This window comes from Silurus aristotelis (assembly GCF_946808225.1).
Source record: "Silurus aristotelis genome assembly, chromosome: 22".
In the NCBI taxonomy this organism is placed as follows: Eukaryota; Metazoa; Chordata; class Actinopteri; order Siluriformes; family Siluridae; genus Silurus; species Silurus aristotelis.
In genome coordinates, this window is record NC_139595.1 from 5,932,883 (window position 1) to 5,955,382 (window position 22,500).

The 22,500-nt window shown below is 37.2% G+C and overlaps 1 protein-coding gene across 2 annotated transcripts in view; it reads right to left on the reverse strand.

Moving 5' to 3' along the window:
• Positions 1-7,933: 7,933 nt before the first annotated feature.
• Positions 7,934-22,500, reverse strand: part of chico — a 29,325-nt gene continuing 14,758 nt past the window's right edge. Inside the window, exons 3-7 of one of the 2 annotated variants that reach the window (XM_083524916.1) lie at positions 20,469-20,532; positions 15,083-15,127; positions 14,296-14,358; positions 12,649-12,723; positions 7,934-12,332 (exon numbers count right to left, since the gene is read on the reverse strand). In XM_083524916.1, coding sequence (XP_083381042.1) covers positions 12,090-12,332; positions 12,649-12,723; positions 14,296-14,358; positions 15,083-15,127; positions 20,469-20,532 — 490 coding nt within the window. In that variant the 3' untranslated portion in view covers positions 7,934-12,089. Of the gene's footprint in view, positions 12,336-12,648; positions 12,724-14,295; positions 14,359-15,082; positions 15,128-20,468; positions 20,533-22,500 lie in introns of both variants that reach the window. The other variant, XM_083524915.1, reaches the window with a different exon arrangement.

Genomic DNA, 22,500 nt, shown 5'->3' on the forward strand with positions numbered 1-22,500 from the left:
GTTTGGTCCTTGTCAAAGATCCATATGCTTGTCAAGTTGACAAATTTCACAAATTCACAAAAATTGATTCTAATGACAGAGTACAGCCTGTGGCTCTCTCGTACTGTAGCATTTTACTGGTATGATTTTAGTTGTCCATCTGCAGCAAAAACTCAGCAAATTAATTTAAAAGTGTTCTGACTGATCACTTTTTTTAATCCTATGATGGAACATTCCTGTCCTGAGGAAAATGTTTTTCCCAGGATGACTCAACCCCTCATCTGCTCGCCCAGTTCTGCTGATTTATAAAACTGATGCCAAGGCAAGCTGATGAAGGCAAGCTGATTTATAAAACTGATGATCAAGGCAAGCTGGGTGGCTCAAGACCTTACTAAGACATGAAAACACTATACAATTGCACATCTAACACATTACACAATATTAGGTAATAGTGATAAAAAAAGATAACTTTTTAAACAAAAATGTGTATACAAAAAAAAAAATGCAAACCTATAACAATTCCCTTGTAAAAACAAAGATATTATGTGGTGGCAGTCATTAGAGGATGTACACCGACTAGGCATAACTTTATAGCCAATGAGCAGGCATAACTTAATATGACCACCTGCCTAATATTGTGTTGGTCCCTCTATTGATGCAAAAACAGTCCTGACCTGTTGAGCATTAACAAAATCAACTTCTTCAGCAATTTGAGCTACAGGAGCTCGTCTGTTGGATCGGACCACAAGGGACAGCCTTCACTCCTCACATGCATCAGTGAGCCTTGGCTGACTATGACCCATGGCTCTTGAATGCTGGTTCACTGCTGTTCCTTTTTTTGGACCACTTTTGATAGATACTGACCACTGCAGACTGGGAAAACCCACAATAGCTGCAGTTTTGGAGATGCTCTGACTGGGTCGTCTAGACGTCACAATTTGGTCCTTGTCAAACTAACTCGAAGCCTTACGCTTAATCATTTTTCCTGCTTCTAACACATCAACTTTGAGGACAAAATGTTCACTTGCTGCCTAATATATTCCACCCACTAACAGTTGCCATGATGAAGAGATAATCAGTGTTATTCACTTCATAATGTTGTAATGTCATAATGTTATGCCTGATCAGTGTATATACAATGTATATAGAGTATATGCAGCAAAAATACAGTAAAATCCAATCTATCTGACATTTTCATGTTTAAATGACATTAGTTGGAAATGGAAGAACTTCCATGTTAACATATCACTGTAAACACAAATCTTTCATAACAGGTAAATCAATGTATAGGAAATACAGCATTAAAGCATCATTAATTTAAAAAAAATAATCATATTGTAAAATCAATAAATGTGTTTAACAATAGGGCAATGAACATTTATAGACACCTGAATGACTTGAATTCAGTCCAAGTAAATATACATACAGTAGACTACAGCTTGAGATCAAATTGGGAAAAAACAGCATCACAGGAGTATTCCTCTGAACTTAACAGCAATATTGCGTTGTTAAATTTATATTAACTTTAAATCACCTTGAAAGGTTCAGAGCAGCCCCTTGCTCAGTGATTCAGCTGTAAAGAAGGTCCGGGATAATGTTTTTGGAGAAACCCTCCAGCCATGTGTTAGATGAAAACAATCTGTCATCATTTACAGCCTGGGATTCAGAGCACTTGTTCATAAGCATGAAGGGCAGATGCTAGACTAAGCTGGCAAGAAGATACAGAGGTGTTCCAGATCCAGCTGTGTAAGATATTTTTGCATTAGGGCCATGGGCTTGCTCGTTTATTAAGAATCATCATTTGCAGGAGGACTCTGTGTCCTTTAGCTACAGGGGGACGATTAATAGTTTTAATATAAAGCTAAATAAATATTTTCCTGGCCAACTCTATAGTTACTAAGATGACTTTGAAGTCAGTAAATGTTGGATCACTGCAATTTACTCTATAGATTTTTTTTTTGTGCAGAATATCAGGAAGTCAGGGGAATAAAAATACTCCAAAACATGGTATTACTAAGCTGTTGCAAGCCCTGGAAATCTCCATAGTTAGAACAGTTCATGTCAGCCAGCCTTGAGAGCACGAATCGAATGTGATATCAAAATAAAACTCAGAGTTCTCAGGAAGTAAAATTACACACAGTATAAGTAAGTGGGCATGTAGATTTCAGATTTCACAACATTTATTTTAAAAGCTAGCTAGCTACTCTAACTAACCGGCTAACTCATGAGCATCAAATTGCCTTAGAAGAACATACACTGCTAGCGGAGAATGCTAGCTGGTAAATGATAGCTAGCTAAAACAAGAGGTTTAGGTTTTTCATGTATTATTCAGTAACTGTGTCATCTTACTGGGCATTTTTAAGTACCTCTGAAGTAAACATTTGCTTGTATTTGGTTAAATTTCCTTTCATTCATTATTCCAAGCTCGCTTTTGTTATTATAAAAAACTCTGAATTATTTTGTTGTTACATTTACATATTAAAAAATAAATATGCGAACATTTTTAATGAACAATAGTTTAAAATTCGCTAACTAATCTAGAATCCATATCTCATGTCACAAATCTAAAATCTGTGCCAATGAAATAATAATTACAATAGTAATAAAAAGGATATATATATATATATATATATATATATATATATATATATATATATATATATATATATATATATATATATATATATATATATATATATATATATATATATATATATATGATATATATACAAAACATGGCATTCAAATATGCGAATCACAAACCTAAATTCCTTACTAGATCTGTCTAGGCCTGGGAAACCAACGACTGCCACAGGTATCGTTAGCCAACAGGGTGCCAGTGGAAATTGGGCTGCTGTTGGCTGAAGGAGAAGAAGAAGAGGAGGAAGACATCTACAGAGACAACAGGGAAAGGAGAAGTGTAGGAGAGTGGAGGTTTGGGTTGGTTCATTAAATGTTGGTACTATGACTGGTAAAGGAAGAGAGGTAGCTGATATGATGGAGAGGAGAAATGTAGATATGCTGTGTGTTCAAGTGAGAAGGGAGCAAGGCCATGAACATTGGAGGTGGGTTTAAACTGTTCTATCATGGTGTGGATGGAAAGAAAAATGGTGTTGGGGTGATTCTGAAGGAAGAGTACAGTAGGTAGTGGAGGTGAAGAGAGTTTCTAATAGGGTGATAAATGTGAAGCTGGAAGTTGAAGGGGCGATGATAAATGTCATCAGTGCTTATGCTCCACAAGAGGTTGTGAGATGGAGGAGGAGGAAAAATTCTGGAGTGAGTTAGATTAAGTGGTAGATGGTGTAGTTAGGAATGAAAGATTGGTGATTGGGGCAGACTTTAATGGGCATGTAGGTGAAGGGAACAGAGGTGATGAGGAGGTGATGGGTACGTATGGCTTTAAGGAGAGGAATGTGGAAGGGCAGATGGTGGAAGATTTTGCTAAAAGGAGGAAAATGGCAGTGGTGAATACGTATTTTAAGAAGAAGGAGGAGCATAGGGTGACGTATAAGAGTGGGAGAAGGTGCACACAGGTGGAGTATGTTCTAAGCAGGAAATGCAACCTGAAGAAGATTGGAGACTGTAAGGTGTTGGCAGGGGACAATGTAGCTAAACCGCATCAGATGGTGGTCTGTAGGATGGCATTTGAGGTGAAAAAAAAGAGAAGAAATGTGAGGACTAAAAAAGTATATGATGGTGTAAACTGAAGGGGGGAAGTTTGTAGTGTGAAATTCAGAGAAGAGGTCAGACAGAAAATGAGAGAGAGAGAGAGAGAGAGAGAGAGAGAGAGAGAGAGAGAAAGAGAGAGAGAGAGAGAGAGAGAGAGAGAGAGAGAGAGAGAGAGAGAGAGAGAGAGAGAGAGAGAGAGAGTAGATGATGTGGAGATGGAGAAGCCGAATAAGAATTGGATTAGTAAGGAGGAAGTGAGAGCAGCTATTAAGAGGATGAAGAGTGGAAAGTCGGTTGGACCAGATGACATACCGGTAGAAGCATTGAGATGTTTAGGAAAGATGGCAGTGAAGCTTTTTAACAAGATTGTTTAACAAAATTCTGGAAGGTAAGAGGATGCCTGAGAAATGGAGAAAGAGTAAAGGGGGAGAAAGGGAGAGGTGAATACCTGCAGTACCCACAGGGGAATAAAGTTGATTAGCCACATCATGAAGTTATGGGAAAGAGCCTGTGGGCTTCCACTACCTTTGAGGCTGAGGGAGGAGGTGACCGTTTGTGAGCAACATTAAGGTTTCATGCTGAGGAAGAGCACTACAGATGCAATATTTGCTTTGAGGATATTGATGGAGAATTATAGAGAGCAGGTCAGAAGGAGTTGCATTGTGTGTTTGTGGATTTAGAGAAAGAGTGAAAGAGAGGTTTTGTGATATTGTATGAGGAAGTCAGGTGTGTCAGTACTATGTGAGGGTGGTGCAGGACATGTATGAGGACGTGATTGAGTTGGTTTGGACATGTGCAGAGGAGGTACATAGGGGATATAGGAAGAAGAATGCTAAGGATGGAGCCACCAGGGAGGAGGAAAAGAGGAAGGCCAAGGAGAAGGTTTATGGATGTGTTGGGGAAGATGTAGAGGACAGGGTAATATGAAGATGATCTGCTGTGGTGACCCCTAATGGAAGCAGCCGAAAAAGGAAGAAGAAGAAGGTTTATCATAATTTTTATTAGGCATATCGCACTTACGCCACAACAGCGTTTGTTACTTTTCTATAGCGATGATTCTAACAGTATTTCCAGATTCACAGCATAATAACAAAGTTTATATTACAGTATAAACTGATCATCAAGGAGATGGTAACTCTTGACTGGAGCATCGGCACCTTTATATGCAGTTAGATTCTGGACTTCCTAACCAGAAGGCCTGATGGGTTTTGCAATGATACGCACTCAGACCTCATCATAGACACTAGCAGTCCCACAGGGTTGTGTGCTGAGTTCGCTGCTCTACTCCCTGTTGACCCGTGACTGCAAGTCTCTGCAACCACAAGATTCTCATCAATTATGCAGATGATTCCACAGTGGCAGGTTACATAATCAGCAATGATGAGTCAGCCTACAGGAAAGAGACCCAAAGTCTGGCATCATGGTCTTTCATTTACAACTTTACCTCCAATGCCAAGAAGACAAAGAAGCTTACTGTAGACGTCCAAAATGTCAAAAGTGTCTCAAAGACACGCTCCTATTTACACCAATGAGACACAAACAGGGCATGTCTTTAACTTCATGTTCTTGGATGTCCACATCTTTGACAATCTATCATGGCTCTTATTATTTTTGTTTTACGTGGTTTATACATTGTATATTATTAGTCAATCTCTAATAGATACTGGACAAAAATGTTGGAACTTCTACATTATGTGGTAATGTTACATTTTCTCTTTTTACTCGAACTAGGAGACCCAAACCTGTTTCTGCATGACAAAACCACAGTTTACTAAGCCAGCTCCATGAAGATATAGTTTACATGAGTTGGAGTGAAAGATCTTGAGTGGTCTGCTATAGAGCTCTGACCTCAACCCTGCTGAACACCTTTGGGATGAATTGGAACGCTGACTGCACTCCAGGGCTCCACACTCTACATCAGTACCAATGTACTTGTAAGTGAATGAGCACAAACCTAAAAGAAGCACACTCGTAAATCTGATCGAACATCTTTCCAAAGGAGTGGAGGTTATTATAATTAGAAATTCTGACTAAATGTAGAATATTATGGTCAGGTCCACAAACATTTGTCCATAAATTGTATATACTATAAATTTACTATTCAAAATGTTCTCTAGTCAATTGCAAATATTTATTTATTGTTATTTATTTATGTTTCTTATTCAACCTGCAATTTCTATATTAATGCTCTTACTGCAGTTCATTACTGTTATTTTTTTAAAAATAAAAAAAATCTTCACTGGCACATTCTCTACATTGACTCTAAGTCTTCACATAAAAAATTTACTTTTATTACTAATTTTATGTTTTTTTTAATGGAACTATTTTTAGTGCTACTATTAACCTAGAAAATTCTTCAGTATTTGTTAAGTACTATATTATTTGGTTTTATAACCAAAACAAAAAGCATGTTTTCTGCTATGGGAAAGACTTTCTGTTTCTCAGTAACATGACAAGCTGCAGAGTTTAATTTAGCTAGTATATTAAATTCAAGACAAAAAGGCTGAAAGAATTAACATTTTTAGCTGCTAGAACATAAATGAAAGCAGAAAGTAAATGATTCATAGGTGTTCCAGATCATCTAATATCATAAACAATGACATGCTTTTCAGAAAAAAAAAATCATAATACTTCACAAGTTGTTGTGTTGTAACAGGACTAAAACACAGTAAAATAAATTCCACTTTCTTCAGACACCATTGCCTCATCCAATCAGCAGTGTTGATTATTTTCCTATAACAGAATGTTCTATTCCTTTCTCGCTACAACCTTTTCTCAGTCTGTACGCTAAACAGCGTATTATAAGCAGCAGGGTGTTTGAGAGAGTGACAAGTGATTTACATGAAAAAATCCATAGGGGGGAAAAGAGAAAGAGCAAATGACAAATGCTAAAGCTCAGAGGGTGGGAAGTAAAAGAAAGATGACAGAGAAGGGGGGGGTGACAGAGAGAAAGAAAGACAGACAGATCGACAGAAGGAGGTGGCAGGGATAGGAGGAATAAAATATCACAGTCACTGTTTCCAGGAATGACTAATGGTATACAGCCGATATAAAAAAAGAGAAAGAGACGAAGATAAATCGTTTGAAAGAAAGAAGGTAAGCACATCTACAAATAAATCTCTTGTATAAAACACTAGGTTAACAAAAGGATTAAATTGGGGATTTGTGGTACTCTTGTTTGTCACTGGGGGAAGGTTAATCAGCTGAAAAGTGAGGACCCTGATGTACCGATAAAACACCTTAACACTAACATTTATACACAGACACTTGAATCTAAACAACTCTGGTGAAATGACTTTCTAAGTAAATCATGATAAAGACTAAATAATTAAAGTTAAACCATGAAATTATTTTTTCTTCAATTGATCCGTTTAAACAGTCCATATAAATTCTTTGAAGATGTTGATGTGTCAGTCTAAATAGGTCATTTTAATAATATATTGGCATTGTCTAAGTAATTCATGATACAGTCCAGATAGATATTAGTTAATTAGTTAATTAATAGGCAATGATTTTGTCTAAGTGACACAATTCAGCACTTATACATTACAAATTGATTTTGTATAATATAGATAAATCAATTAATTTACTCACTTATTTTAAGACTTTCATGTGTCAGCTTAAATAGATCTATGTAAATAATGCATTGACGTTGTCCACATGATTTATGATTCGGTCTAATTTTTTTATATAAATCATGAAATTAGTTGTACAGTCAGAGTTTATACACTAGATACAAAAGTTTTGGGACACATGATTTTTCCAACCATATGCAGTTCTTTTCTAAACAGTTACCACAATTGTATTAGATGTCTTAAGATGTGGTAGTATTGAACTTTGCCTTTATCTGAAATAGGAGATTTAAACTTGTTCCAGCATGACAATTACTCTGTGCACAATGCTAGCTCCATGTAAATATGGTTTGAAGATCTTCAGTGGCCTGGTATTGATCTCTATAGACCTTTGGGAATGAATTGGAACGACCCCAGGGCACCTCACTGCTCCTACATCAGTAGCTAAATTTAACAACACCCTTGAAGATGAATGAGTACAAAATGCAAACAACTCCCTAGAAAAGTGGAGGTTATTAGAAGAAAAAATGAGCACGAAATTTGGAATGCAAAGTTCAACAAACACAAAATCCTATGGTCTGGAGTCTACAAACTTTGGTCCGCATTTGCTTGACACGTTTGTAATAAAACAGCTCCATCTATTGGAATATTTCATATCTGATATTTTGCAAGAATTCAAGATGACCCAAATAAATAAAAACACACACACTTGGTTAGAGGTACACTGAAGCTTTTATTTGTAAGGCACAATAAATATATCCTTACTGCAGAATCCCAGTCTTGAATAATGAAACAAATTTGACTTATTTCCCAATCTCCCCCCCCACCAAATTTTCTACTTGAACAAAAAGAAAAAGCCCAAAAGAAAACATTGTAACATTGATCTTCATAACACAACTGACACACACTTTCCAGCAAGAACACACTCGAGTTTAACACATCACAAAATGGGAAGTGAAAAGAAACATACTAATTTTGGGGAAAAAAAAGGCTGAAAATTATTTCAAACAAAATGTTCAATTTACAGGTTTTGAGAAAATGGATAATATATTTACAAACACAATCAACCATCATGTGGACCTTGGCTGACTACATAGCAATGTTAAGCTTCTTAATCATCGAACATTGTGATTTTTAAAGGAGTGTAAAAGAAAAATACTTCAGGTCCCAAAAAAAAAAAAAAGCTGATTGCTACCTAGTGTAACAACTTCAGCCCAATTATTTATTTTTCCTGAAATACAACTATGCATGTATTTCAAATGTACGTCTTGGTCGACAAACAGGACCCTCAGGTCAGTAATTCATTTAAACAGCATACACTACATGTCCCTCACGCGCACGCGATAAATGTAACTTTATACATACAAAAATGTTTACAAAATTATATGTATATCGATATATTTATACATATATTAAAAACTGTCCCTTCACAACAAACGCACATACAAGCGCAGTCACACTTTTTGATTGGTAGTAATCTTTCCAGTAAGGTTTTGTCTACTTATCCTGTTTACCAGTTTATTTATTTATTTGTTTTTCGTGTGGTGATACGATCGAGATCAAGTGCAATCAACAGAACAATTTGAAACAAAAACCCCCAAGGTGATCAGTGTTTAATCGTTTATACTGGTATATAAACAAGATCAAATGCACACGTACAGTAATGAAGCCTTACTCTAAAGTATGTTCTAGCAGATCTTCAGCTTTTTTGTGTGTGCAACTGAAGGACTAGATAATAAAAAAAATAAAATAAAAAAACCTTCAAAACTTTATCCAATGTGATCTAAAAAAATGTGGAAACTGAAGACTTGAGGACTCTGGTGTCCCTTTAAAGTGTTGATTGACAAAATTTTGATGGCATATACTAAAATACATACAGTACAAAACAACACTTTTCTATTCTATCATAAAAACAAACACACACTCTCAAACAAAAGCATGTTTCAAATGAATTCTGCGCTTTCCTTCTCTTTACACTCCTGAAGGCCTGGAGATTTGCAGTTTGATCATTTCCCCACTCAAAAACATCTAAACACCAGTGGAAACCACCAAACCAGGTCTCCCAGGCGAGACCTCGGTTTATAAGCATTAGAAAGGTTTGTACTATAGGTAGTAAAATCTTAAAAGCCACAACGGAATCAATACACTTTCCACACCAGGCACAACATGTTCTTGGGGAAATTCTGCCACCCTGTGGTGACATGATAGAAAACAAATTTTGGGCACGTTCTCCAGAAAATTGTGTTTTTTTGTTTGTTTGTTTTTGTTTTAAACGGAGCTGAACTATAAACTTTGGAGAAAACTTGGAAAGCTACAACACAGCATAAACCCTATAATTATGACTAAAGCTGAAATACTGTTGGGAATCCATTGAATTGATTGGACCTTTATCAGCCATATGCTGGTTGTACTTCCTTGAAAACTAGGCGGCCATCTTGGTTTCACTCGTGTTCCAACTCTGCATTTCCACTCTGCAAGGTTTACCACCCCAATTAAACATTATACTTATATAAAAGTGATTATTAACCGTCTTTATGCTGCTTACGTAAAAAAAAAAAAAAAAAAAAAACACACCCTGAAATTGCATTATTTAGTCTTCCAAAATGTATAACCCCATCCCCCGTTTCAGCAAAGCAGCAAAATGTAAAATAGGGTCATAATCACTACTAAACTGATTTTGGACCGAACCCAGTACTTTAGACTCAACCCTGTACTTTCCACGCTAATCATTTCCACTGCACTTCCTCTTCGAAATGATGCACCAGGCCTTCACCTGCTCTTCTGTACTTAAAGAAATGAGCCGTATTTGCATTGTTCAGCCTGACATCTGGGTCAGTTGTAAAAGATTGCGCTGTACTTTCTAGGCTAAGCACATCTGATACTGCAGCCTAAATACTGAGGCTCGAAGCATCAGCCTTAGTGTTCATTTCCTTTTCTGAGCGGAAACTATAGGACCTTGGTCCATCACCGAACGAGATCTATAAAAAACATTATTTAGAGCATCTTAGTCAGAAATCGATTCATTCAGGAAACAGGTTTCAAACTAAGTGCTCGCCAGACAACACTTCTAACAAACAGATCTCAGGAGTGCAGGTTTTTGTTTCAAAGTGCATTCTGGGTATGTCAAACATAGCTGCATGTTTTAACATCCACAACCAAGATTCCCACGTGCATACAGCTTGAAACAGAAAAGAATAGCAGGGAGAAGGCAAGAGAGGCAGAACAATGCACCACCTTTAGTAAAAGAAGGAGGAAAGCGTTCTAGCTCAAATACCTCATTAGTCGCTCGGAAAGCGGTTCGCCCGCCCGCAGCAAAGCGCGAAAAGTTCGCAATGAAAAGCGAGAAACCGAGTCGAGCGTTCGTGTCTGCTTTCGAAACGGGTCATAAATAACAAGTGGTGTGCCTGGGTCAAGATAGAACTGAGCGTTTATCCATTTCGAGTTACACTCAATGCTCTTGTCACAACCTAAATTACAGCAGTTTTGAACAGTTGCTTCCTCACAAGCCTTTCCTGAGGTTACTAAGACAAAAAACACGCTGCTTGTCGTATTACAGAGAACGCGCAAAGCACAAAATCCCGTGTTTGATAACCTAGATCTAATAGACACTTAAAGCTGAACAAGATGATCAAATGGAACTTTCTGGGTTTTCTGTCATACTCCATAAAAATGCCAGATTTGCAAGACTGAGGTTTGTGCTGCCATGCTGTGGTGATTTGTTTGCCCAAATGCATGCGGTTGTCAATGGACTTTAAGTTTATGACAAGAATCTCAGCACAGGGAAGCATGGTGGTGGTAGTTCTGGTCACGCTGAGAGTAACACTCAGCCTCTTAGCTGATACTTGGACTAATCTCTACATAGTAAAACATGGTGGTGGTAGCTCTGGTTATACTAATAGTAATCCCTCAGCCTCTTGGCTACTTCGCAAAAAAAAAAAAAAAACATACACTGAAGCATGGTGGTGGTAGCTCATGCTGAGAGTAACCGTCAGCCACTTGGCTGCTGCTCATGAGTTTCATGATGCTACCACCACCACCACTGTGTTTTAGAAGATGCAAAACTAATATACAAAAAATTATAAATCCTTAAGGGGAATGAATCTTTTAGCAACACATTGTAACTTTTTTTTTTTTTTTTTTTTTTTAAAAGAAAAAAAGGGATGCACACACTTTGTTCTTAGAAAAAAATGCGAACTACTGATATTTTTTCTTCCTCCTGCAAAGTATCTTTAAAACAATAATGATTATTTTAAATCCACATTCCATGATCACAAACTAACTACTGCACATCTGTAAAATGCAAAGCAGTTAAAGTGAGATATACAGAAACTAACAGGGTTTTTATACAGTATCACTGCTGATTTGGCTAATTGTGCTTTCAGAACATCTTCCAAACTACATCCGATTCGGCCAAGAGGGAATCAAGAAATGACGGATTGTCCCGAGCGTCTTGAGAGACGGGTTAATCCAGAAGCTGCTCTGTTTGACTAGCTTGTACAAGGGGGAGGTCTGGAAATAGCTGATGATAGAGAAAAGTCTTGCAGGCTGCAGGAAGCCTTGGATCCTACATTGGAATCATTTTAATAATAAGCTTTCAAAATCCAAAACACAAAAGAGGAAACAGGGATGTCAAAAAGCAGGCTAGGAAATTAAATGTAAAGAAATTTAAAAACAAAGACTCGGAATTGTAACGCAACTACGAACAAATTGTTTATTCTAAGGCATGCATATTGAAAAAAGCAAAAGGCTCTGAGGAAAAAGGATGCGAAAGGTAAATGAAGATGGAAAAAAACAAAAACAATGCTGTGCTCTTTTCATTGTCTCTCTGTGCTTTCTTGGCCTCGGTGAGAGAAGCGTTTCAAGTGGACTTTAGTCGGATTTGTCTCCGTCGTCGTCACGGTGAGTGTCGGCGTTGTTCGCAGCTTCGCGGGCGTTCTTCTCTTCTTTGGCAAGGTGAGCGTGCGATGCCAGGATGCTGGAGAGAGAGAAGAGACCCGGAGCAGTGGAGGAGGAGGAGGATGAAGGCAGGGACGGAGGGGTCAAACCCAGGGGCAGTGGAGCCATAGGAAGAGCCAAACCCTGCAGTTGAGAGAGCTGGTGGGCCTGGAGCTGCTGCTGTGCACAACACACACACACACACCCACAAATACACACATGGGTAAGAGTGAGCAAACAAAACCCATATGGCTTAGAAAGCCAGTCTACAGACACAGAGGTTAAATGGGCCACTCATGCAGAGAGGTTACAGATGGTGCGTGCACGTAGACACATACTGTTGAAGGTTACACATACATAACAATAAACAAGAAAAGCATTGGGAAAACAAATAGGCAATAAGGAAACAGGATGGAGAGAGAGACAACAAACAGATGCTTCTATATTTTACACACACAAGCAAGATTTGAGAAGTATGAAGCAGACGGCCTACCCGAATGATCGAGTTCATCTCTGGTGGAGTGACCTGCTTGGCTCTTTCAATCGCTCCCAAGACCTGCTGTTGATGCTACACACAAAGACATATTGCAGTCATATATATGACTCCTGTCAGTGACTATTATTAAAGCTTTCTAATGCTATATCTATACCGATTACAGACCACTCGCTGCTACTAAAGATGTTTCCACACAAAACAGTCTTACAGGTTACTGTGGAGGGTTAAACTCGAGAACCATAATGATGGATCTGGACTGTAATTAATATATACAGTCTGCTATAATGGCTTAAGCCTGCAGTCACCATGAGCAGAATAATGGCTCTTCATCCATCTTGTCACCGTTGACAACATTGATGGAACTATAATGAATGGATGAGGACGTTTTTTTCCCCCTCATAAGATCTCGGAGTTTTCCCTTGTCACCGGATCGTTCATTCGGTATAAACTTAGAGACTCATTTCTAAATGTAAAATGTATATTTGTAACTATTTTCTTTCTATGAAGCTACATTGGAATAACGTCCATTGTTAAAAGCATCGTTAAATGATGCAGCGAGATGTTAAACACAACACTGCACGATTTGTGCTGACTTTTCAGCTATATGTGGTTCTTCACAAATGTCTCTGGATGCTGTAGCATTAGATTTTCCCTTCACTTGAACTAGGAGACCCAAACCTGTTCCAGCATGACGATACCAAACTTCATGAAGATCTGCTTTACAGCGGTTGGAGTGGAAAATCTCGAGTGGCCTGCTATAGAGCTCGGACCTTAACCCATGATTTTTTTTATATAATTCTTTGCTACTCTAACATGAAAATTTTCCCACTGTGGGCCAAATATCTTATCTTCTGATTTGGAATGCTGAAGAATTGCACCCCAGGCCTCCTCACCCTACATCAGTACCCATCTTTTTGACTTGTATTAATACCATTGTGGCTGAATGAGCACAAATCTCCACATCATCTTTACAGAAGAGTGGATGTTATTATATATATATGTATCATATAAGGAATAAATGTGGGATATACAAAAAGCACAAGAATCTTGTGCTCAGGTGTCCACAAACTTTTGTCTATATAATGTATATATTATCCTGGTATGTCATGGGGTAACAGGGTGTTGATGTGAGCAGGACATCTACTGCAACTAAAATTAACACTCCAATGAAAAAAAAGTGTTCATTTGTACATCAATTAAAAATAAAAATAAATCGGGAATCCGATGCTACAGAAGCTGAAGATTAGAACAAGGTGACTACCAAGTGCGCCTTTACACTGATGCAGATTACATCACCAAGGACACATTTTCCCCTTATTTTGATGTGTAAATGAACTAAAGCTCTTGACCTGCATCTGCATGATTCAAGTCCTTCCTTTCAAGTAACCTCAGACATTGGTGAAAAGACATATAAATGAGATATTCTTGATAAAACTAGGGCACTTTATTATTTGACAGGGTATAATGAGACATTTATTCATTTGGAAAAAGCTTTTAACCAAATGACAAATGAAATGACAAATGAAAAGATTCAATCCTCTATAAGCAATAAAGGGCTCTAACATTAAAAGGCATATTATGAGAGTGTATACTGAATCACAACAACAACAACAAAAAAAACCCGTATATAAATACGCTTTATACCTCTTGGGACAGGTAGGGCAGCACCTGCGCGCAGATGGCATTCAGCCGCTTTACGATCTCGGCCTGAGATTGTAAAGAAGAAAAACAAAAACAAAGCATAATTCAAGACAGTGTTCGCAGTTTTAATACATTTGTTGAGTTGAAAAAGTATAGGCCACTCAACAACAACCAAAAAAAAAAAAAAAAAAAAAGCACTATATAGGGATTCTAAAGAAAATATGGCAACCCACATTTGGCTAAAATGTTCAGCTCTCTGACTTTAAATTTAAAACAGAATATTCTAAAGAAACAACAGTATTGTCTACTCATTAACACACTATATGGACAAAGGTTTGTGGACACCTGACCATAAGTATGGTATGTGATTTTTTTTCAACATCCTATTCAACATTTAGTTCCCATTTGCTCTAATGATAATCGCTACTCTTCTGAGATGTTGTTCCACCATATTTTGGAGTGTGTTTGTGAAGATTTATGCACATTCAGCCACAAGGTCATTAGTAAAATCAGGTACTGATGTAGGTGAGGAGGCCTGGGGTACAGTCAGTTTTCCAATTAATCCCAAAGGTGTTTAATAAGAGTTGAGGTCAGAGTGCTATAGTAGGTCACTCAAGATCTTCATTAGGATTGGTACATGCACAGAGGCATCATCATGCTGGAACAGGTTGATGTAATACTACCGCAAGAGTCAGGTGTCCCATTACTTTTGTCCATATAGAGTATTGATTATGTGCACATACAACACATCGTCACACACATTAACTTAGACCACACTGCAGTCTCTTACCTGTTTGTGCATTTCGATGTTGAGCCCATAAGACATCTCGTAGTACTGCAAAAACAGCAGACAGGAAAATGTATTAAACAGGCTGTATTTCAAACTCAGCTCCGTGCACACCACATTACCTTCAGTAATCAGCACACTGAATGAGCCCCTAGTAACTGTGGGAGCAAAATTTTATAGCCAGAACACAAATTCGCCAACATCACAAGCCACTACACCGGAGTCTGCATGACGGCAAGATGCGCAACACGTCATTACAAGCACAGGCAAGTAATCGCCGTGCGCCAATGAGATTAAACACAGCAAATAGATCAATTAGGAGCACACTGACATGACCACTCAGCCTACAATTTGATTACACTGTGTGTGTGTGTGTGTGTGTGTGTGTGTGTGTGTGTGTGGTTTACAGACACACAAGCAGGAGATAAAGGCTTGAGATGATTGTATTGTATTGTTTTTTCTTTTCTTTTTTCTGCTCAACAGAACTTTAAAAAGTAAAAAAAAAAGTAAAAAAAAAACAAAAAAACATTCACCTAATTATTTTCCTAAAAAATATATATATTTACATATCATATTCTCAAATGTCCAGGCAAAATAAATAAAACACATCATACACGTAATCATATTTATATTTCTAACATACATATACATATATACATATACATACATATACATATGTGTATATATATATATATACATACATACACACACATTATATATATATATATATATATATATATATATATATATATATATATATATATATATATATATATATATATATACACTATCAGTGTAATTTTATATATATATATAAAATTACACTGATAGTGTCATTTTGTTATTTGTAAATTTGTACTATGCCACCGAATGTCAAATATCAGGTATGAAGAAAATGTGTTGATTTGATTATCATAAGACAGTACACAGGTTAAGAACAATAATAACATTGGCCTTAATTGATTTTCTATTGAAGTGATACTTGATGAAAAATCATGACCAAAAATAAAGTCAAATTGTGCAAGTAAGCAATAAATAAGAGCGTAGCGTATACAGTATAAAGATTGTATCGCAAAATGACATGCGATTATGTTATGAACTTTTTTTTGGACAAAATATTTCAAACAAAGAAAACACTGTCTCTGCCTCCCACTGTGGCAACAAGCCAAGTGTTTGGCTCGGAGGCAAAACATGTATTGTAAAACCAGAACGCCTCGCATATTCCCCCGAGACGCAGCCGTTGTGTTGGTCCCGCTGCTGTTACAATCCTGCATCTTATTGATCGCTTATGAGCTGATCGATGAGCCTGTACACACTTTTGACTTCATATTTAAAACCGGTCGATAAGAGCGTTTCGGTGTGAAGAGAAAGAAACGCTCCAGGGGTTTCGTGGCAAAAGAAAATCGCAGGACGAAGAGACTGTGGTGGTGGTGGTCTTAATAGTGAGCAAAGCTGACGCATAGAACTAACCACAGCGTATTCGATTTAGTGCAGAGTATAAAAATCTATTAATCAGACATCCAGCATCAAAACGAAGATGCAGAGGTTATCTTAAATAGTTGTGTTTTCTCACACAATTTGTGCTTAAGCGTGACAAAATACAAGCTATCTATAATCAATACGAGCAGCTATATTTGGAGAAACGAAAGCAGATATATTTGAAAAGAGAAGACAAATCCGATAAAAAACATTATAGCAACACATAAAAGAAGGACTATAGGAGGCCTGGTTCACACTCCAGGCCTGATTCTGAGGGAACTATGAGCACTAAATGGTGCTCAGACAAACAGTGATTAAAGACATATAATAACAGCTGTATTACTGCATAATAATCCAGAATATAGCACTCAACAGCCATTAATATTGAAATATAGAGTGCAAAACAGCAGGCATGAATTCAAATTAGACACATGGCATATTTTAAATAAGTGATTAAGTACGAAAAAGCACAGTATAAGGTTACAGGAAAAAACAAAACAAATCAATAATCACACTATAGTTGGCTTTGTGTACAGGGGGAATTTTCATGCTGGAACAGTTTTATGTTATAAATGCTACCAAACCCTAAAGATATCCTATACAACTGTGTGCCTCCAAGTTTGTGGTATCAGTTTGGAGAAGTACCACATTGAGGTGGGGGTAAATGGGCCCTACACCCCCCTAAAAAAAGAAAAAAGTTCCAATACTTTTGGACATATAGTGTGAATAATACACATAGTGCGCAAACAGGGTAATCTACTGTAATTGTAGACCGAGTGGTCACTTCTCTGTGCTCCTAATTGATCAATTTGCTGTGTTTAATCTCACAGGGACACGGCAATTACGTGCCAGTGCTTGTAATGACGTGCTGCATGTCGTAGATCACGTGGAGTCTGGTGTAGTAGCTTGTGATAGTGATAATTTGTGTTCGGATATGTTCTGGCTACATTATTTTTCGCTCCGTCCATTTAAAAATATGAATACGAAATTTCTCCTTACAGAACACAAACGTTTTTCTTTGATAAATAACACAAATCTTATATTCGTTTATTTATATTTGGTGTACCATCCTCTTAAGCGTAGGCCATACATGTCCATGCTAGCAAGCAGTTTCTATGGAAACATCAAAACGCATACAATTTAAAACCTATGATTTAAAATGACAACCAGGACGCTACAACCGTGAAAGGCTATAGTTACGAAAAAAAAAAAAAAAAAGTCAAATCAACATTCGAGAGGGCTGTGGTATAATGTTTTCTGGGTCACACGATCCTCCTTTTAAAACAATAGAGAACTTTGTGCGAAGCGTTTAATTATCCATCCGTGTAAAAACGAGTGTAATAAGACTCGCCATCTGCGGGTTTATGAACGCAGCCATATAAAACTGCTGGACCGATACGATAACTGACATTTAAACAGAATTTAATGGTGGATACGTGTTTTTTTTTCGAAGCATTGAATAAAAAAAAAAGCGGGTTCAGCTTCTTTGCAACATGCTTCATTAAACTCTATTACAGATCTTTGTTTCCAAGAATATCGCATACCTGGAATCAGTCTTAATGACATCTGCACCAGCAGACCATACACCCTTAAACAGATGACCATTAAGCGGTACATTATATGAACAAAAGTATTGGGACACCTGACAGTTCCAGCCAATTGTGGTTCTTCTCTAAACTCCAGAGTGGAAGATCTTGAGTGGCCTGCTATTAAGCTATGAACTCAACCCAACTAAACACCTTTGGGATAAATTGGAATGCTGACTGAACCCCAGGTCTCCTCACCCTGCATCACTACCTGACTTTATTAACACCTGAATCTGAATAAACAAAATATCTCCACAAGCACACTCCAAAATCTAGATGAACATCTTCCCAGAAGAGTAAAGTTTATTTTAACTGGGACATTGAAAAAGCAAATACCAATCATATGGTCAGGTGTCCAAATACTTTTGTCTATGTAGTTTAGATAAATGTTTACAGTTAAAATCTGTTAAAATCAAATATAAATTACTAATTAATATACTAAGTAAGGAAGTATTAGTTCACCGCTAAGCACAAATCAATTATCCAGAGAATTGGGATTGGCGGATCAATCCTAATTCAACGGATTCTTACATTCAAATATTGATCCTGCGTGGGATTTTAAAAGAAAATAGGAACTATTAGTTCTTATACTTTGCCTCTGTTCATTGCACAAACAAGTCAGCATTCTGTCACTCAGTTCTATATATTGGGTTAACCGAATCATCTTTACTTTCTGAGAGACTTTTTTCAAAAGCAGGAGAGTCGATCAGGCAAATAAGAAACAGGCTCAGGGGGGAAAAAAGTCAATATTCTCTTTTTCCTTTAGAAAAACCTATAAAGCAGAACAAATGTAGTAACCTGATGTGACTAAATATAGTTTTCTCTGTCTGAGTGTTTTGTTCAAAGTTTATTTGATTAATAATATTTTTATAATAAATGTAATAAAACCCAGTTCATTGTTGTCCATTTAATAAATATAATGATGGCTTTCAAATAAACAGGTATTGGTACCAGTATTGATTTTGGATGATACTGGTCTTTGAAGGTATCGTATCAAAAAGAAAAAAGGGTATTTCCCATCCCTAACTGAGAACTGGATCTAAAACCTGCTCTAAAATTTGCTGAAGCCTCGACTAACCAATAAGAGTATTTTAACCAACAAAAAAGATCTGCGCCAGAAAGGCGAACATAAATTTGTGGAATACAATCAAAAACTCTCATAAACTTTGGAAACAAAGAACGCAGTTTATATGAAGACTATGTAAATGTTCATTGTTTTACATTTCAGAGCACTATTCTTCTTTCTCAGTGTATGTTTGCTTTTCTTGAAAAATTACGTCCTATACTTTCGGGACAAATGTAATTTCATCCTCGCTCACCTTTGAAATGTTCCTTTAACAGCTCAGTGCTTGGTTTGCATTCTGTCTCGCATGCAAATGACGCTGAGGTTGAAGTGTCCACCAATGGAGACGTAAATGTGACACATTTGCACTTTCAGCTTTTTAAAAGCGTCTTGGATGGTACTGAACAAGAATTCAAATCTGAGTGGAGCATTAAAAGTAAGGCTCCTATACATAAGGATCAGGCCGGAATATGTAGTAGTTGCTGTGGAAAAAATTCGAGAGATATGGGGAGATTGGGTGCGTATTTTATTTATTTATAAAATATTAATAATGTCGTGATTTGATAGCTTTTCAAATTCAGTTTAATTCAGTCCCATTTTATTTGTATGGCACTTTAATAATGGATATTGCAGCTTAGCAGAAATAAATTGACAACGAAAACCAACTCCAAAGAAGGTATGAGGAAGAAAACCTAAGAATAATCAGACACAAATGGGAACCCATCGTCATCTGGGTGACCCTGAATGTCATTCAGTCGTTATAGTTCAATCATTTTTGAGGTTCTAAAAATTTGACTTTATCTTGAGTTTGAATGCCTCCTTTTACATAATCAGAAATGATGATTTGAAACATTTTTACTAGAACCTCTTCTGCTTCATCTAATCACAAAGTGAGGTTTCAAGCCTGTTTTTATTCAGGTTTTTCAGTCTATACGTGTAGAAAGGCTGGTACTCTATTTCTGTTTTTAATTTTTATCACTATCCACAAACAAGAAACACCTTCTAAAGATTATAAAATCTTTATTTCCCCCCAAATTCTCCACCCGAAAATTATAAAAGGCAGTGAACAAAAGTGCAACCAGATTTAAACTTGGTTCTAAAGCTTATGGCCGGAAACGTGCATAAAACATATGAACCATGGGCAAAGCTGTTGATTTGGCTGATGGTAATCAGTGATACCAAGGCATATGGCATCAAAAATTCCCTGAAAACACTTTGGGTGGAAATTTCCTTTTCATCTCTATGTGAAGTATTTACTCACCATGATGTAGTGACGCTGCATCTCTGATTTCTCTGTGGCCAGTTTATCACATTCCAGCTTTAGGCTGGAAGGCAGGAATGTACATGTGAACGAACGAACACACACACACACACACACACACACACACACACACACACACACACACACACACACACACACACACACACACACACACACACACACACACACACACACACACACACACAGAAAAGAGTGGGGGAAAAGGGAATGCTTTATGAGGTAGTTTACTAAATCAGCACATAAATACAGCACAAACAGAAATACTTTTTACACTGAGTGAAAAGCTTTGAATAGTAATCTGGATGATGTGTGTGTGTGTGTGTGTGTGTGTGTGTGTGTGTGTGTATGGCAGAGCTGAAACGAACCGTGTCACTGTGTATGTGTATCAGGTAAAATATTTACATTCGAGCCTGAAGTTACTGTGAAGGGGGAGGTGTCTCTCTCTCCCACATTCACTTGCTTAAAACACACCCACACCTCCCCACAAGCACAAGCACAAGCACAAGCACACACACACACACACACACACACACACACACACACACACACACACACACACACACACACACACACACACACACACACACACACTTTTCTTCAGGCTGTCATTTCCACTTCACCTAATCCCTCTTCCCCCAAGAGAGCAGAGAAAAAAAGACTACATTTCCATCACCATGACAACCTGTTCGCACTGCAACCGCCACCTGATTGGTGAGTCCCTTACAAACAAAAAACGATTGGCCGAGCCGAAGAATGTAAATGTTTATACAGATAACGAATGAAACGGAGCGCAACTTTCACGTTCCAACTTCCAAGTCATAAATGTAACACAGCTGAAAGACTGCAGCAGATCTGATATCTCAACACTCGTTTTATCCTCTCTTCCCTGCCTTCTTTTCATCATTCCACTCGTCCGTCAGGGCTGGGTGACGTTCGGCTGAAGCAGCCCCTTCAAACGACCATCGTCTTTCAGTGACTTTGAGGAATAAAAATGAGAAACGAATCGCTTTTCTCTCTTTTCTTTTTCCTCTCCTCTGTGGTGACCCACATTTCCAGAGTCTTGTGTGTCTATAAAAGAGCTGCACTTGGGATAAGAAAATGAATTGCACTGCTCTGATAGCGTTCAAAGTTCATAATATTTATCAATTATTTAATTAATGAAAAACGCAGTTCACTTCTGTTTTCCCCTTTTGTTGAAAACTTCCTAAACTTTTAGTTTTACCTCAGAAAAAAGTTATTTTAAAGATTTTTCTGACTTGCATAAGTTAGTGAATTAAAGAATAAGCAACGATGAGCCTTTGAATAAAAAATTACGACATCTCAAAGTGTTATCACGTATCTGAGCTTAATTTTTCCTAACAATTCAACTCCCTCGATTGAATTATTCTATTTTATACCACTATAAGCACAGCTCAAGAAATTAGTTGCTTCATTTCCAAGACACTTGTCAGGTTTTTGTATAAAAACGAGCTCGTGTATTCAACCAATTTCTTACACAACCATTTTCGCCACAATCAAAACAAATAGATTTGTATCTATTAATAAGCTGGAGCTATTGTGATTCATTTCTTCTTTCTTTCATTAATTAATTCCTTTCACCATTCCTTTCTCCCTTCTTTCCCTCCTTGCTTGTTCGTTCATACCTTCATTAATTTCTTCATTCAGCCTTCATTCCTTCCTCTATTCCTTCTTTCCTTTCTTCCTCATTCCTTCCCTTCCTTCGTTCCTACCCTTTTTCATTTAAATTTCTTTGAAAATCTGCACAAACGCAAATTTTTCTTAAAACAAAGGGGTTGGCGAATATTGACCGTTTAGTTTTATCACTGTTTACTGCTCTTTTAAATCATATTTTTTTAAAAATCATGTTAAAAAAAACATTTGATTTCATTATTTCCAAAGGCGCCTTTTTTCTTCACAGCATTTATTTGCAGGCGCCTAAAACTTTTAGCCGGCAACAAGAACGAATAATATTTCCTTCAAAATGTTTACTTTTCATGATTTCATTCGATAC